Source organism: Cavia porcellus, unplaced genomic scaffold, assembly GCF_034190915.1.
Source record: "Cavia porcellus strain 051 isolate PalLab524CR breed Dunkin Hartley unplaced genomic scaffold, mCavPor4.1 scaffold_32, whole genome shotgun sequence".
NCBI lineage: Eukaryota > Metazoa > Chordata > Mammalia > Rodentia > Caviidae > Cavia > Cavia porcellus.
The window spans coordinates 27,837,242-27,853,056 of NW_026947515.1; the positions used below are offsets into that span (position 1 = coordinate 27,837,242).

The 15,815-nt window shown below is 55.9% G+C and overlaps 1 protein-coding gene across 9 annotated transcripts in view; it reads right to left on the minus strand.

Annotated features, from left to right (window-relative positions):
* Positions 1 to 15,815, minus strand: part of Rbfox3 (RNA binding fox-1 homolog 3) — a 391,380-nt gene that overhangs the window by 72,302 nt on the left and 303,263 nt on the right. Inside the window, exon 1 of one of the 9 annotated variants that reach the window (XM_013147128.3) lies at positions 2,000 to 2,216. The exons of 2 other annotated variants lie outside the window; for them this stretch is intronic. In XM_013147128.3, the coding sequence (XP_013002582.3) occupies positions 2,000 to 2,104 (105 nt within the window). In that variant the 5' untranslated portion in view covers positions 2,105 to 2,216. Of the gene's footprint in view, positions 1 to 1,999; positions 2,451 to 15,815 lie in introns of those variants that run through there. 6 more of the 9 variants (XM_005001420.4, XM_023562904.2, XM_005001424.4 and 3 more) reach the window with 6 other exon arrangements.

The following is a 15,815-nucleotide window of genomic DNA, read 5'->3' on the forward strand; positions in this document are numbered from 1 at the left end:
CTCTACAGGTCTTGCTGGTGGATTCATCCCAACTCTGAGCATTGGTCTGACTCCATTAAGACTGCCATTTTCTGTCTGTCCATCATCTTAACGCAGCCTTTGCGCTCAGCCTAGGAGGGCTGCGTGTCTGAGGCGGACGCTATGGTCCAGCGTGGTAAAGTGACCTAGCTAAGACAATGCAACCAAGAAACCACAGGCTCGTGTTCAGGACTTTGTCTCCAAGCCCTGGGCTCTTCCCTCGGACCACCCAGCCTTGCTTTCAGCTTCCCTGAACATTTCTGCTTGTAAGACTGGCTGTGGGGCAGAGTCTTACTCCCAGGAGCTGGCGCTAAGAGGTCTGGGACTTGTTAGGAACTCATGTCCTTGGCCCCACCTCAGAGACCCCTGACTGATTCCTAAGCTCATGCGGATGCAGGAGGAAAGCTCACTTCTGAGACCCAGCCTGTCTCAGCGACGACAGGAAGTCAGCAGTGGCCTGGGCCCACACAACTTCTTGCCTGTGGGTCTGGGGGAATCCCAAAAGCTCTTGGGTCGTGTCCAGGAACCCCCGAATGTCACAGACAGTCTCAAAAAGGTGAAGCCAAGGGCTGAGGGCTCAGGGCTGCCAACCACTTCTGGTCACCCTTTGGTCCTGCCCATCGCATAGTCCTAGGAAGTCCCCCGACGTTTCCTCTGCAGTGGCGAGTATGTCTGGCAATTCTCACTGCAGGGACCCTGGTAAAGGGTCTCATAGAGCCCACCACCCAAGTCCAGCCCCACCTAGAGTCTCTCAGGGAATCCAAAAAGCACACTCACTCTCCATTCAGTCTCCAGGTGTCCATGGGGGTGGGGTAGGAGCAACTGTACTTTAGGGTCCATGCCTGGCCTGACCCTGTCCAGCTGCCTCGGGGTGGACACCCTGTATTTATGCTTTTCATCCCCATTCCCATCCCAGAATGCAAATATAGTCCTATGGGGGTCCCTCGCTGGGCCGAGCAGGCCCCAGGACAGCAGACTAAGCTTTTCACAGTCCCGCCAGGCCTCTCCAGGAGGCCACCTCCACCTTGCAGGCCCAGGAGACAGCAAGGGTGTGAACCCGGAGAAACCTAGTGGGTGGAAGAGCAGACTGGAGTTGTGGGCAGTCAGGGTGGGTGAGGCCAGGGTACTGCAGCCCCAAGCTGGCTCTGATCACACGGGCACCGGGAGTCCAGCAAGGAGGGCCTGAGTGAGGCGAGGGAGTCCTTCCTAGGTTCCAGTGCAGGCCTGGGACTGCACTGATTCCGCACTGGGTGGGAACGCAGGACCCCTGCCCCTGCGCCCTGACCGCTAGGAAGGCCGATGTAGAGACTCCGCCCCCCCCCCCCCCGAAGCATCTTGGAAACCTGGGGAGCAGAGTCGCTTTGTTTCCTGCCCCCTTTCCCCGCCAGCCCGAGCTTTCTGCGCAGCCCCGCAGACTGAAAAAGTCTGGCCCCAGCCCCCTCCGGGCCAGCGCTCCAGGGCCGCCCTCAGCAGTCCCACCAAGCCGGTGGCCTGACTCCCCCGAGGCCAGGCGCGCAGTCCGCGCTGCAGCAGAGCCCTGCGCCCCCGCTGTCGCCTCTGCGCGGGCCCCCTAGCTCTCCCAAAGCTGGCAAGGAGGGTGCCTGGCTCCCCGCCTCCGAGTCCCCCGCGGCCCGGCACGAAGTTCCCCTAAGTGACCCGGGCGCCGAGAACCCCCGCCCCCTCCCCTTGGGCTTCCCCCGAGACTCCGCCCGCCGCCCCCTCCCGCGCCTTCGGAAAAGTTGCAAGCGACGCCCCAAACTCCGGCCCCCCCGCCCGATGCCGCGCGCGCCCCGGGGGCCCCACGCTCTGGCGCCGCACAGGGGCGCAGTTCCCCCCACCCCAACCGGGCGCCATGACGCGGGGAGCGCAGCGGGGCCACCCGCGGCGACGCGGAGGCTGCCAAGTGCGGGGCGTGGGCGCGGCGCTGGACGCACGTGCGCAGGGCCGGGGGCTGCGGCCGGGCGGGCCGGGGGCCGCTTACCTGTTGGAGGTAGAGGAAGGCGGGCGGGCAGGGCACGGAGTGCGGGAGCATGCTGCCGGAGTTGGACAGCAGGAGGCAGCCCGAGTTCGCCATGGAGCACAGCATGGGGCGGCAGGGGGGCGCCCGGCGGCCGGCGGAGCTCTGCGCTCGCTGCGTCCCTCGGTGTGTGCGCGCGCCCTGCCTCCCGGGCGCCCTCCCGGTCTCTCCTCCTCCTCTTCCTCCTTGGGGCCTCCCCTCCCCCTCGTGGCGCTCTTTAGGAGGGAGGCATGGAAAGGCCAGCGGCACACCTCTGCCGGGTGCTCCCCCTGCCCAAGCGGGGAGGCTGGAGAGAGCGCGCGCGAGAATACGGCTGGAGAATCTGTGCGCGAGAGGATGGATGCAAGGGAACGAGGGGGAGTCTGCCACTTTGGAGCCACCCGAGCCCTGTCTGCAAAGAGTGGTGCGTGTGCGTGTGTGAGTGCGCGCGTGTGCGCGCGTGTGTAGCGGTGGGAGGGGGAGTCCCTGGCGTACTCCAACATCAAACAGAGCCCCGCGCTGAGGGGAGAGAACCCGGACGGCGGCACCACAGCTGATCCCACACTTAACCCCTTGCCTACTGGCCTGTTCCGGGCCGCCAGCCCCTGCGCTGCCCTCCTCTGCCTGCGTGCTCCCGATCGCGGGGCCTGGGACCTCCCTGGGCCCCGCTCAGTCTACTGACCGCGGCCGCTGCGGAGGAAAGGAGCGGCTCTGCGGCCCGCCCGACCGGAAGGCGCTTGGTCCTGCCTGCGTTCAGAGAAGCGCCTCTCCTAAGGGAGGCCGGCTCAGCGGCGGGGATGTCGGTGATGTAATGAGGGCTTCTACGCAGAGGCTTCCGCGCTGGGAAGGCTTCTCGGCTGCCCAGGGCTTGGGAACCCAGCTGGAGCCCCCTCCCCCCAGGAGTCTCTTCTGATCACCTGCTGGCCCTCAGGTCCCGTGTTCTCTACTCCAGTTCTCTCTGCCGCAGGCGCGTGGTCCTGTGCATACTTGATACGGGGGATACAGGCCACCGTGTGTCCTCCCTTCCCCACCCCCAAGTCCGCTGGACTTGGTGTGCACAGTCCAGCGGGCAGGGGTGCACAAGCACCCCCCTCCTGACCCCAGATCCATCCTGGCAGAAGCCTTCAGGAGCCCTTTACGCCACCTGCTGCATAAACCTGCAGCCTTTCTAGCTACATGCACACCAGCCAGTCCTGCGAATGCACACTTGCCAGGTGGCCCTGGGTCAGGCAATTTCCCAGCACCAGCTGCGGGTGAGCTTGGCTGTGAGCAGGACAGTCCGCTGGTGGTTGCTGTCAGAGGCAGAGCAGCACAACCAGCCTGAAGCCTTGCTTACACTGTCCCCAGGTTCGGGCAGACTCAGGACATCCACGGCCAGTGCTGGACTGGGCTCTCCTTCCTAAAGACACTTGGTGTCCTCTCCTCTCATCATGGACAGCAAATTCCCCTCTGGAAGGAGGTAGGCCCAGGACGACCTGGCACTGGAGGAATGATTGGTGTGGCAGTGTGTGTGTGTGTGTGTGTGTGTGTGTGTGTGTGTAGTAACTCAGTGTGTGATCTCAGAAAAACCTCTTGTCTTTTTTGGGCTTTGGGTTCCACATTTAACTGGAGAGATTGATTAGATATTTCACCCACTGCAGGCGCATCGAGGAAGGACCATGGAAGAGGACGGAATGGTAGGCATGGCCTTCCTCCATGAGTTCCCCAACGAGGAGGCAGATAGGCACATGACCTTTGGGTAGTCCCTCTCAAGGTGTGTCCTGCACCTGAGCAAAACAAAACAGACCAAAGCAGACTGCAATGGTCTCCCCTGAGAAGAAACCCTGAGTGAAAGTCCAGGAGGAAGGTTGACAGGGGAAGGGACAGGATCAAGGGGGCCTGGTTTTGTGACCCTGCTCTCCTGACTTTATCTGAAATCCTGCTCTGGGATCTCCCAAGGTAGCACTGGCATGGGACACTCTACAGAGTCTTGGTTATGGCCTGGCCAAGACCATCCCTGCTTTGGGGCAGGCCCAGGCTGTTAGCTTGGTTTCACAGGTCAGACACTGCTGGGTGGCCCAGTGCCAAGGTCTGACACCTGAAGGGCCAGAGCATGAGGCTGGGAATCATGGTGGCAGCAGCAGTGTGACCTGACAGGAGAATTCTCCCACGGGTATGGCACCCAGAGTGGTTCTGGCCTCACCAGAACAGGGTCCTGGACACCTCCTCCCCCAGTACTGCAGCTTCCATGTCCTCTTTCACAAGTATGTCTTCTCTCGGCCTCGGTCAGTCACCCTGCCTGGTGCTGTCTTCCCTGGACACTCAGGAATTAGGGCCAGCGACATAGCATTTTGCCTAAGTCCTGGGCTCCAAAAGCATGAATCCTTGCATCCTTCACTCACTAATTCACCATTGTTATCAAGTGTCCACTGTGAGGACTTCTAGAAAGGATTTGGGAGTGTGTCCTGCAGAGCGCCTGTTACACAGCCACTCCTGGAGGTAACTGGCCATCTTTTTCTTATTGAGAACGGAGAACGCATTGTCTGCAGACACTATGCAAGATGCTGGGGCTGCAGAAATAGTTCTCTGTCCTAGAGTGAGTGCACTGTCTGGTGGGGAAACCAAGACGGCAGTCCACTGTGTTGAGAGTATCCAGTTGGAGGGCATGTCTAGACACCTGCCTCCCTCAGCCATCGAGTCACACTTGGGCTCCAGTGTGAACACAGAGCTGCAGAACAGAAAGAAAAGAAAACCTCCAGCAAAAGGCATTGAATAATATGTACTTCTGGCGTATTCACTAGGACAGGGGTTGCATGCCTGCTGCCTTTCACACTGTGCTCTGGACTTGTGACTTCCAATAGGAGCTAATTACAGAATGCCACGGACCTCGTTCTGCTGTGATTATTTCTTAGTCTCATGCAGGCTCCACTGCAGACTTCCCCAGCCATGATCATGCCCTCCTCATCTTGTCCCTGTCGTGCACTAGACAATGAGGGTGCAAAGTTCCTCAGGCCTGAGACCTTTGGCTGCCCTTCTAAGCTCTGCACAGACCAGGGAGGGTGGCCCTGAGTGGTGGGTGGGGGAAGCCCATGCACCTGGCGGCTCTTCTGCCCCCGCTCCTCAGTTGAAGGGAGGCTGTGAGCTGGGAAGAAGAGCTGTCAATCCAGTGTGAATATTCACTACTTTAAAAAGAGCCAAGGAAAAAATATCCCATTCTCCCTGAATCTGAGAAGGGCCTTGTTAAGGAGGCAGGAACTGCGCTGTAATTATCTCTGTGCTCCTGGGCACCACTATAAATACCAGGTGAAGAGGCACCTCAGAAGTTTTGCCTGGTTCCCAGGCTCTGGAGCACCTTCCTGGCCCATCCTGTGTCATTTTCCCAGGAAGGAGCCCTTCAGGATGCAGGCACTGCCTCCCCCTTCAGTTGGTCAGGGCCTGCCTGTCCCAACTTTCTGGGCTACATCACCTAGCTAGACACCCTCTGTCTGTTTGGTGCCTACCTCTGCAAAATGGGAGAATGTTTGCCAAAGTGTCTGGTGGGATCCTTGCCCTTGAGGTGGTCTGTGTTTGTAACAAAGGTGAGCTGATGAGTTCTGAGTCAGGATTTGTGGGAGTCTTGCCTGTGACAGTGGCTCCCATCTCACACCGTCCTCTGGGAATTCCAAAAGTTGCCCATGGGCTCTGCCCAGCAGGAGAGTCCTAGCCCTCCGTTCCTAAAGGAAGAGTGAGCGGGGCACCAGCCACTCATTATCCTGCCCCCTCCCCTTCCCGAGAGGCCAGGCTGTCTTGAGGCTTCTCCTGTGCAGGGAGGACATCGTGGGGCTTGGCAGAGGCCACTCAGGACTAGGGCTGAGCTCATAGGCTCCGGTTACAGCAGGCCCATCATTGGGCCAACCACACTGTCTGCTGTGGTTCTGCAGAGCCAGCCCGTCCTGCCCCAGCCTGGGTTTCTTGGCACAGGTGGGGACATGAGCACTGAAGAGGCAGAGAAGTAGAACTGGACCTTCCGCTGGGGTGGGCAGGACTCGGGGATGAGGTATGGGATCAGCCAAGGAGCCTCTGCGATGTGATCTAACCAAAGTCCTGCATCCCTAACCAGACACTCTCTCAGGGGAGTTACTGTCTCAGTTTGGGAGCTGAGGGAACAGGGTTAAAGGTACAGTGGAGTTGTCAGCCCAGAGCTGCCCCACAGTACCCCCAGCAGACACCAATAGCAGACCTGTCCAGTGCAGGTCTGCTATTGACAAGGCCATGCTGGAGGTGTCCAGCAGGGGGCCCACTCACACCAGCTGAGAATCCCCTTCCCCTGCAAGCCTGTGAAAAGGGGCTGGGGTTTTGGGGCTTCCCATCCTTGGGTCCCTCTGCCAGGGGGTCCTGGAGCACACACAAGGAAAGCCAGGCCCAGGGCTGGCTGCCATGGCCAGCACCCATCTTCCAGCTTAGTGGGGTGCCCCACCTACGGTTGCTGTCCCTCTAGCCCCAGTGGAGACTGCAGCAAAAGTACAAATCGGCGTGCAAAGGAAGTTTATTTATCTGTTTAATTAAGAGGCGTTTTCCAGCCACATTCGGGTCCATTCGTCTCACTTACAACCATGTCCCAGCAAAATTAAACATAATAAATACAGGGAGACTGAAAGCAAAGGGCATACTCGAGATATATGGGCCAAGCCAGAAGTTGCACAGGGCTGCAGTTATCAGCACATCTTTCTTTTGCAAGTTTCTCTCCCCTCAGGGCCTGGGAGCCAGAGGACTGCTCTTGAGAAGGGGCTGTGGGTGCCATCTGACTGCGCTTCCCACTCAGCACTCTTGCCAAGCTTTATTTGTTTTAAATGAGCCCCCAGGACTTCTCCTCTCTTCTCATCTGTGAAAAGGGAGAGAGCTGAGCACAGAGCAAAAGGCACAGCTGGAAGCAGCTGCGCCTGTGATGTTCCACCTCTGGGCTGCTGGGAAGAGGCCTCGGCAGGCCGTTGAGGACTTGGGAAGCTCCTCATACCCGCCCACCCCCGTCTGGCCCCTGAGCGTCTAGCAAGGCAGAAGCATGGACAGAGTAGAGCCTTGGAGAAACAATCTCCAGTTCTCAGTGCCAGCTGTGACCAAGGTAACATCCAGGGCCTGGCCAAGCAGCCCGCAAAAGTCAGAAGAAAGCAGAAGCAATGCTTTCATTTGTATCTCTGAGCTGAAGGCTCAAGAACTTTGCTGTTTGCTCAAAACTCCCAGGATAATGAGCATGCAGAAGGGAAATGGTGATTTATTATCATTATTGATTGTTAACTGTAACAATACCTTGCCTTTGCTTCATTCTCTCCTAACCTTTTCAAAGTGCCTTACTGGAGCTCATCTCATTTGATCACTGCAAGTTAGGGAGTGAAGGTTTGCTATATGATGACACTTTTAAGATCACAGAGGTGGCCCAAGGTCGTGCAACAAGTTAGAGGCAGAGTCTGGGCTGCAAAACAAGACTCCTGACTCCTGGATCCATGGAGCCTCTTGTTCTCCCTTTGACTGCTCTGCTCGGCCCCTGCCTTCTGCAAGCATCCTCGTCATTAGCCCTTGGCTCTCTCTCCTAACAGGATCAACCCCAAACCAAGTCCGATAATGGAATAGTCATTTGCAATAGCTTGGGCATTTACTAATCACACCATTGCTCAGTCTACGTGGCAATTATCTTGAATTTCCTCATTCTCATTAGACAGGAGGTCGTGAGTACTCGGTGGGTGGCTGAACCCTATAATGAAGCCACGTGGACCCAGAGAGCCCTTTTGCAGGGTCTGCCGTGCAGTGCTCCATTTGCTGGTTCCTCCCCTGTGCTCTGAGCTTGACCCAGCCTCTAGACCCTTCTGGCCCAGCTAAGCCTGTGCACATCTGCTTCCTGGTGCCCTTGTGTAACACTGTGTGTGACCACAGAAGAGAGTTCTGCTCCTAGAACCATGAGAAGGTGTCCGTCGGCTTGGAGCTGGCGACTGTGGCTTGGGCTGGATCTCAAAGGAGATGGCCTTGGGCGATCGGATTCTTGGGTGTTTTGGACTTGTCAGTATCTAGTAGAGATTTTAGGTCTAAGCAGTCATATATACCTCACTGCTTCACACAGCCCAGACTGGTGACACTCAGGGCAATGCCCTTGGCAGTCCACTGCCCACACGGGCATTCAGCACCAGGGACAGAGCCAGCATCTCCTTTGGGGTCCCTGCTCCTTCCTGCTGCTGAAACAGACCCTTGAGGGGGAAAGGGAGCTCACAGGCCAGAAACAATAGGACTGAAAGGAAGTTGGGATCGTGGAGCTCAGTGCCTCCCTCTGTTGGCTGTCACCGAAGTCTGTCGGGACAGCTGCAGCCTGTTTGCTTGGCTTCCTGGAAGCCCTCCCGTCCCATTGGCTTTTTAGCTCCTGTTAGGAAAGCCTGACTTATATCTCATACAAACCATTCCCATCTTCATTGCATTCAAAGTGTGAAGGCCTTAGAGACAAGGGGGAGATTGCCCTGAAGCTGAAGCCACCATCACCTTCTCTAACTTCCAGGAGGCTTCAGGTCACCTCTCAGAGCTGGTAGAGAAAAGCTGCATGCCAAGGAAAGAGGCTGGGTGAATTCAGCACTTGCAGTGGCAAGCAGGGCCCTACCCGGGGGAGACTGTGCCTGGTATGGCCGCAGGTGGCAGCCCTCACTGCTGGGACCACTGTGCACAGATTCAATGAAAACCGAACTGACGATATCTGTGCAGTGGGGTCCAGGTTTGCTCTTTCATCAACAGAGGAGGGGTCTGAGCCAGCTCCGGGCAGAGGCAGCCAGGTCCCTTCCGTGCACAGGCTCCAGAGTGCAGACCTCAACTCAGTGGGCTCTCCACCTAGCCACTGGTTTTTAAAAATCTTATGTTAGAGAAACAAGCTACCCTTTCTTCAGCATGGGGAAAGAGAGGCCACAAGAGGACAGCCAGGCTCACAGCAGCAGAGAGAAAGAATGGTGGCCAGTGGCACCCTGGACTCAGCACTAGGAAGTTAAGTCCTTCAAATTGAGCATACCCTCAAGATTCTGGATAAAGCCTCTGCTGTAGCCCTGGCCCCGGCACTCAGTTAGTTAAATGGCAACCTCAAGGTCTCGGGAAGCAGAATGCAAGGGGCTGGCACCATGCTTTTCCTCTGCCCCTTTGTGACCCCTGAAGTCAAAGCATCAGCTCATTAAAAGCTCATTAGGAGCTTGCGGCACACAAAGGCCCAGGGAGGCCACACTGTCCTGGCAAAGCGCATGGGCCCAGGGAAGCCGGTACATTGTTGGGCAGAAGGTGCCAAGCTGCAGACAGGCGCTGGGAAGTAAGGCATCGAGGTGGCTGGCAGGAGGAGGTGGGGCTGGGTAACTGTTCCAGGGAAGCTTTTCTGAAGTTGAGTTCGCCTCTGGACTGAGAGGGGTGGGGACAATCCTGGCAGTTGGAAGCAAACTATCACAGATGCTAACCGCAGGCTCCTCTCTGTGAATGGGCCAAATATGGAACTCCTTTCTCAGGCTCTGAGCAGGTGAACAAGGGCAGAGAGGAGGAGGGTGCTAGGCAGGACCCTGGCTAGCTTTCGGTCTGCCTGGCAGCTGAAAACACACTGGGGAAGCTGTGTGACTTTCTACCTGGTGCAGGTGCACTGTGAACAGAGAAAGAGGCAGTAGCCGCTCTGTGTCCTCTAGCGGCCCTAAAGCTTGCCTGAGACCAGGGGAAATGGCTCATCTTTGCGTGGTGGGGAGTGTGCTTTGACTCAGGTGTGAGGCTATTACCAGCTGCCAGGCCCCCTTCCTGCTCCTGGTGATCCCAAGGCGAGAGAGTCCTCCTCTTCTCTGATCTACGCTCTGGGGTCCAGCCATGACTTGGCAACAACACAACTCTCCAGTTCCAGGGCATGAGGTTTCTGAGAAATCACTGGCAAGGAGGTTTGGGGAGAGCTGGCAGCCAGCGGAGGCCCCGTGCTGCTTTTAGCCCTCCCAGCCTTCTTTCCCCTGAGAGGTGCTGCATTAGGATGGCGGGGTGGGGGGCCTGTTCCTTTTTTGCTTCCCCAGGATGTGGTGACTTTTGATTCCTGCTTGATTAATATACAGCCAACAGACACTGTATTTAAGGCAGCTTCAATTCTCTCAGGTCACCAGACTCAGGAGCAGCAAAGCCGTGAGGAGCCAGCCCCGCAATAGATCAAACACTGGGACCTTCAAATCGCTCTGTGGCCCAATTTCTCATCCCTGCTGCTGCCTGATAACCCTCGCAGCCTGGAGCCAATCTCTGCCTTTTCTGGGGATAGGCTCAGGGGTTGAATGTGGATGTCCATGGCCGAAACCCTCTTGGCAGCTAGAAAGAGCTGGAAGGACTCAGCTCTCTGAGCCTGCAAGAAGGAGCCTGTCAGCACAAAGGACAATGTGGCCAGGCCCTGGGGCTCTGCCACCATCTGCACTCCTGCCTTCCTGGGCCACACAAGGAGGATGGCTGGCCAGGGGTTATGCTCATGGTCACTTCTTCCCAAAATATCCTGGCAGCCTGTGGGGGCATCCTGCGCCCCTTTAGGGACCCTCACAACCTTATCAGCTCAGTCTCCCTTTAGGACTTTTCTAGATCCAGCTTCTTCATCCCCTGACCCCAGCCAGGGACTTCCCCAAAAGAGAGGCTGCTGTCAGGAATACTGAGCAGCCCCATGCCTAAAGAAGCTTTCTGTGGGCTCAACAGTTTCCCTTCTGGTTCAGCCTCCTCCCCATCCCATATTCCTCCCTGGCATCTACTGAAAAGCAAGCTAATTTCCCTGCCTAACACCTGGACGGTGGCTTGCAGGGTAGGGGGCAGGGGTAGGAACATCTCTGTGGCTGCGTTTCCTCCTAAGCATCTTTTATAGACTTGGTCCATGTTGCAATTCAGAGGCTCTGTGGAGCAGCACAATGCAGGAAGATTACACTCAGAAGCTGGGCTTGTAAATTACCTTCCAAGGGGGGAGCAGGGACCTGGCAGCTCGCAGAGAATCTTGTGCACAAAACCATTCTCGTTTAAGAGCAGGATCTTCGTGGATCAGAGTCTGATCAATCCTTGTTGCTACCAAACCCTATAGATTGGCCAGAAATGTTTGCATCCAAGCTAAAGGATGTGCCTTCCCTATACCAGGATCCCCCGGGATTTACCCTCCCCACTCTGTCTCGATCCACTTAAAATATCATCTATAGATTTTCAAATTATTGCTACACTTTCTAAGAGAAAGATGCAGTGGTTAAAAATTAACGGCAAATTTATAGAAATTCTATATGGCAATTACAGAATTTTAACGAAGTGGCTGCCACTCGGCCGAATGTGGGTAATTGGAAATCCACGCTGGGAGCTGGGAATCTTTACAGTATTGGGATTGTGTTTCTGAGAATAAATGCTGTGGAGAGGGTCAGTGGACCCTCGAGCTGGCCAAGTTCCTCTCTAGAGGAAAGAGCCACTGGCTCGCTGGCTGTGCATAGGCAGAGAATCTCTGAGCTGCTACAGGAAGGTGGCCAGAAACCAAGGGGCCAGGCAGGGTAGCCCTGACAGTGCCCAGCTGGGACTAGAGCAAGCGCAGGGGACAGGAGGAAGGACAGCCACTACCACAGAGGGACAGAGGCCATGGAGGTTCCAGCGAGACAGCAGGGCCTGGCACTCTCTCCCCAGACATGAAGTCTTCTTGAAAAAAAAAAAAAAGACCTGGTGAAAACACAGAGGTGGCTTTATCAGAATCCACTTTCTGGTGCCACCTTCCCTGAGATGCCCACTGTGGCAGACCGAGGCTTTGGGTACGTCTTTCTCCTTGTGCCCCCGCGGGCCCCGCGGGCTGAGGTGGTTGTAGTGGGGCCCATATTAAGGGCACTGTGATTTTGGAAAAGTGAGTCCTGCTGGACAGACTTCTGCCTGCTTCCTCGAGAGTGCTACCTAGCCTTGGCGCTGTCCTGTACAGGAGCTGCTGCTCCCACGCGGTGGCTGAACACCAGCACAGGGCGAGTGTGTGTGTGTGTGTGTTTGTGTGTGTGTGTGTGTGTGTATGAAGCACATGTTGAAGTGTAAAGACTCAGCACAACTCAAAGACTGAAAAATGTGTATCGGTTAGATGCCAAAATGATACTGCTTTGCATACATTGAGTTACTTTAGGTACATTGCTAAAATGATGGCATGGGTCTGTAATCCCAGTGCTCAGGAGGCTGAGGCAGAAGGATTGCAACTTCAGAGCCAGCCTAGGCTACATAGCAAGACTGTCTCAAATAAAAAGCATAATTATCTAACACAGTTTCCCTTTCATGCGGCTGTCGGATGTTAAACCTACTTCTGTGTGGTGCCTCTCCCCGGGCAGCACTGGCCCATGAGTGGGCATGCTGTTCCCTGCTGACTTTCCTGTGCGCTGCCTGGCCATTGGGAGCCTTTCAAGAAGGGACTCAGACTGAGCACTGGCTATGCCTGTTCTTACCATGGGCCTTGGGCAGCAGAAATCTCACACTGATCTCCCACCCCAGCCACGGACACGCAGCAGAAGGGCTTGTTCTGTGTAATCTGCCTCTGTGGCTTGATTTCTGTTTTCTGTCATCGGTCCCAGTGTCCTACCCATACAGCAGCACAGGCATGCAGAGTGTCTGCTGAGGTCAGTAGAGGGTGGGTGGTCCCCCCCACCCAAACCTGGGGACAGAGGCAGGACCCAGCATTCTACTGATCGCTGGGCTTTGGGCTGAGCTCAGAGCAGACAGTGCTGCCTCTTGATCCATGCTGGGGACAAATGTCCCAGCAGCCAATTCCCCCAGGAGTCAGGCTCCTTTGCTTTGGGCTTTCCAGGAACTTGTTGATTTTCTTCTCTGTGGTAGCATGAGAGGCCTTGGAACTTCTACTCTGGTGCTCTAGGGCCTGGTGAAACTGCCACAGTCCCATAGTTTGGGGCACATTGGATCTCAGCTCTCCAAGCATCTGCAGACTCCTCCTGACCCCCACTGGAGATGGGATGTGAGTGTTTTCCTTTCCTTTTCCTGGATGGAGACACCAGAGTACAGAGCAGGGAGTGGTGTGTGTGTGGGCTGGGGTGAGAGTGAGGGTCAGGAGTGAGAGCCAGGACATGGGGTTGGTCACTGTCTCTTCTGCTTGAGGGACAGACACAGACCTGAGCCAGGATATGCTTCAGCTTGGAAGAAGACCAGAGTCACTCGCTGCTTGTCTTGTACAATATTGGCTTCACCCTTCCGGCACCCTCCACTGGCCTGCCTCTGTCCTCCTGTCACTCTGGGCCAGTGCTTCAGCAGCCTGAGCTTGTGTTTCTGTCCCTGCAAGGATGGGAGAGGGAGGCTTCCCTTCACACGAGTGCCCATCTCAGAGACAAAGGAGTCAGCACTCAGCCAGTGCTCAGTAACTCCTGTTAACTAATTCAACAAATATTTATGGAGTGCCTCCAAGTGCCAGACTTTGTTCTAGGTCCCTCCTTTCTGCAGTGGCCAGAGACACCAGAGAGGTCTCCCTTCCCTCCACTTGCGGGGACAGAATTTGCCCTATGTCTCCCAGGCTTTGGTATGGAAAGTACAGTTAACTCTCAATTATCTATGCAAATGGAGTGGAACGTTCCACTGATAATTCAGAAAGAGCAGAGAGTCCACAAATAATTCTTATTTGAATTGGGAATGCATTATGCTTATTTTTGCATCGGATTTACCTTCCTAATTACTGTTTGTTCTGGCTCATGCTCAAAATTGTTTGCTTTCTCAGAAGCCACGCGGGGAGGCGGAGAGGGGTGTGCCCTAGAAGCATGCAGACAGCCCCTCTCTGCAGCCCAGCTTGCCCTGGGGAGTGACAGCTGGCTGCAGATGCGGTGGTGCCCAGTGCTGGGGCTTCTCGAGCATGAGTGGCCTGAGTGGAAGACACACACTAGGTCCTGTGAGCTGTTTCTTCTGTCCCAGGGAGCAGAAGCAGAGAGGAGATGCTTCCTTTGAAGCCCTCACCGAGAGGTGTCCACCTCTTGCCCTTTGTCTCCCTCTGTCTGTCTGTCTCTGCCTCTGTCTCTGTCTCTCTTTCCCTGTCTTGTGCATGTCTGTGCCTCTGTTGCTCTTTCCTCTTGTCCCCTGGAGCACTTTTCTCCCGAGACACATTCCTTTCCACAGACCTATCTTGCATGCAGCCAAGGGTTGGCTGTGCTTCCTCCAGAGCGGTGAGCTTTGGTGGCCAAGGGTTTGTGTCTAGTTGGGCTACTCCTCCTCATGGCTGCCCCATTTCCTTTTGTAGGGCAAGGAGGGAAGGAAAAACATCATCAAGCCGACTTCCTTTCTTGTGGAACAGGGAGCCCGACATGCATCTATTGCTCCTCATGTCTCCTCCGCTTTCCCAGGGATCTCCAGGCAGGGGATGGGTCCTGCCCTAACACCAAGCAATGTCTATCCATGCCATACACATGTGCTTCTGTTTCTAAGGGGCCCAGGAGCTCACCCCGGACCGCTCCTCTGTCAGGAGACACAGGTGGGGCTGCACGCTGGGCCACAGCGCGGGCACACTTGGTCATTCACTACTTTAAGCAAGTCCAAGGGACTATGTGCTCCAAGTAGCCTCTGCCCTCTTGCCACACAAGGCCCAGGAGCAGACGGCAGACACCCCTCAGAGCCCTGGTGTCACAAGCTTGGAAGAGAAGGGACTTCCCAGGACAAACTGCCCAGGCCTCTGATCATTCTCAGTCAATTTTTAGGGAGCCTTGCCTTTGGGCTTTCAGATGCCTAATGTTCTACCATTTTCCAGAGATAAAGATTCAAATCTTCTCCAGTAAGATGCTGGGTACATGGAGCTGCATACGGTCAGCAGCCCTGTTGCTGGACTGTAGACCGAGCTGCTTGGTAGAAAGAGAGACCTGGCAGTCATGGAGAACAGTTTGGTCCATGGAGAGGACACCACGAAGGAAAGAGATGGCCATGGGGCAGGGAGGACCTGATGAGGGTCTTGCCAGCTCGCCTGGCCTTCTTTTCTGAAGGCAGAGGGAGGGTGGCAAGGGCATGCTAGACAAAGATCTCAGAGTCATCTGTGGTAGTTGAGCCTGACCCACTCTGGGGACCCCAGAGTGACCCCACACAACCCCTGGAGCCATTCTCTTGCTGTCCTCCCTGGATCTCCCTCTCATTTTTCCTTTCTGCCATCAGGTAGGGGAATCAGACTCAGAGAGAGAGCATGCCTGGCACTGCTTCCCCTCTGCCCATCGCCCTGGTGTGGGAGCTGCAGGCCGAGGCACTCTCTCCAGGGAGGATGATTAGCCCAGGTGGAATATTCTGGAGAAGACAAGAATAATCACGGGATCGCCTGAGCCTGAGAGTGGACTTTGATGACCTCTGTGGTGGAAGCAGGTGACCTTGAACAGGCTGGACTGATCCAAGTTCAGGAAGTGATTAATAGTACTTAAATAAGTATGTAAAACTTCAATTAAACTGAAATAAAGTACAGCTTCAGCCCCTCAGTTGTACTATGCAGGTGCCCAGTGCCTGATGGTCACGTGTGCACAGATGTGAAATGTCCCCACGGAGGGGAAAGTCCTGCTGAATGGTCCTGCTCCAAAGCTTCGATGTGTCCATCTCTATAAACTGAGGAGGAGAGAAGTCCCCTCTCTAACTGCCCCAAGGCCAGCGTGAGGACAGATGGCCAAAGCAGAGTGTGTGAACCAGAATGAAGCGGCTGAGAGGTTTCCATCCAAGCTACCAGTGTGTGGGGAATTAGGAGGCATCCACGTCCCTGGCAAAGTGATGAGGCCCTGTCATCAATGGCCCTCTGTGCATGGTCACTCCCATTGTGTCAGATGACAGGGTCCTGGGGGAGCCTGTCCCACTGGGAGGGATAGTGGACACATGTCACTTCTGGGCCCCA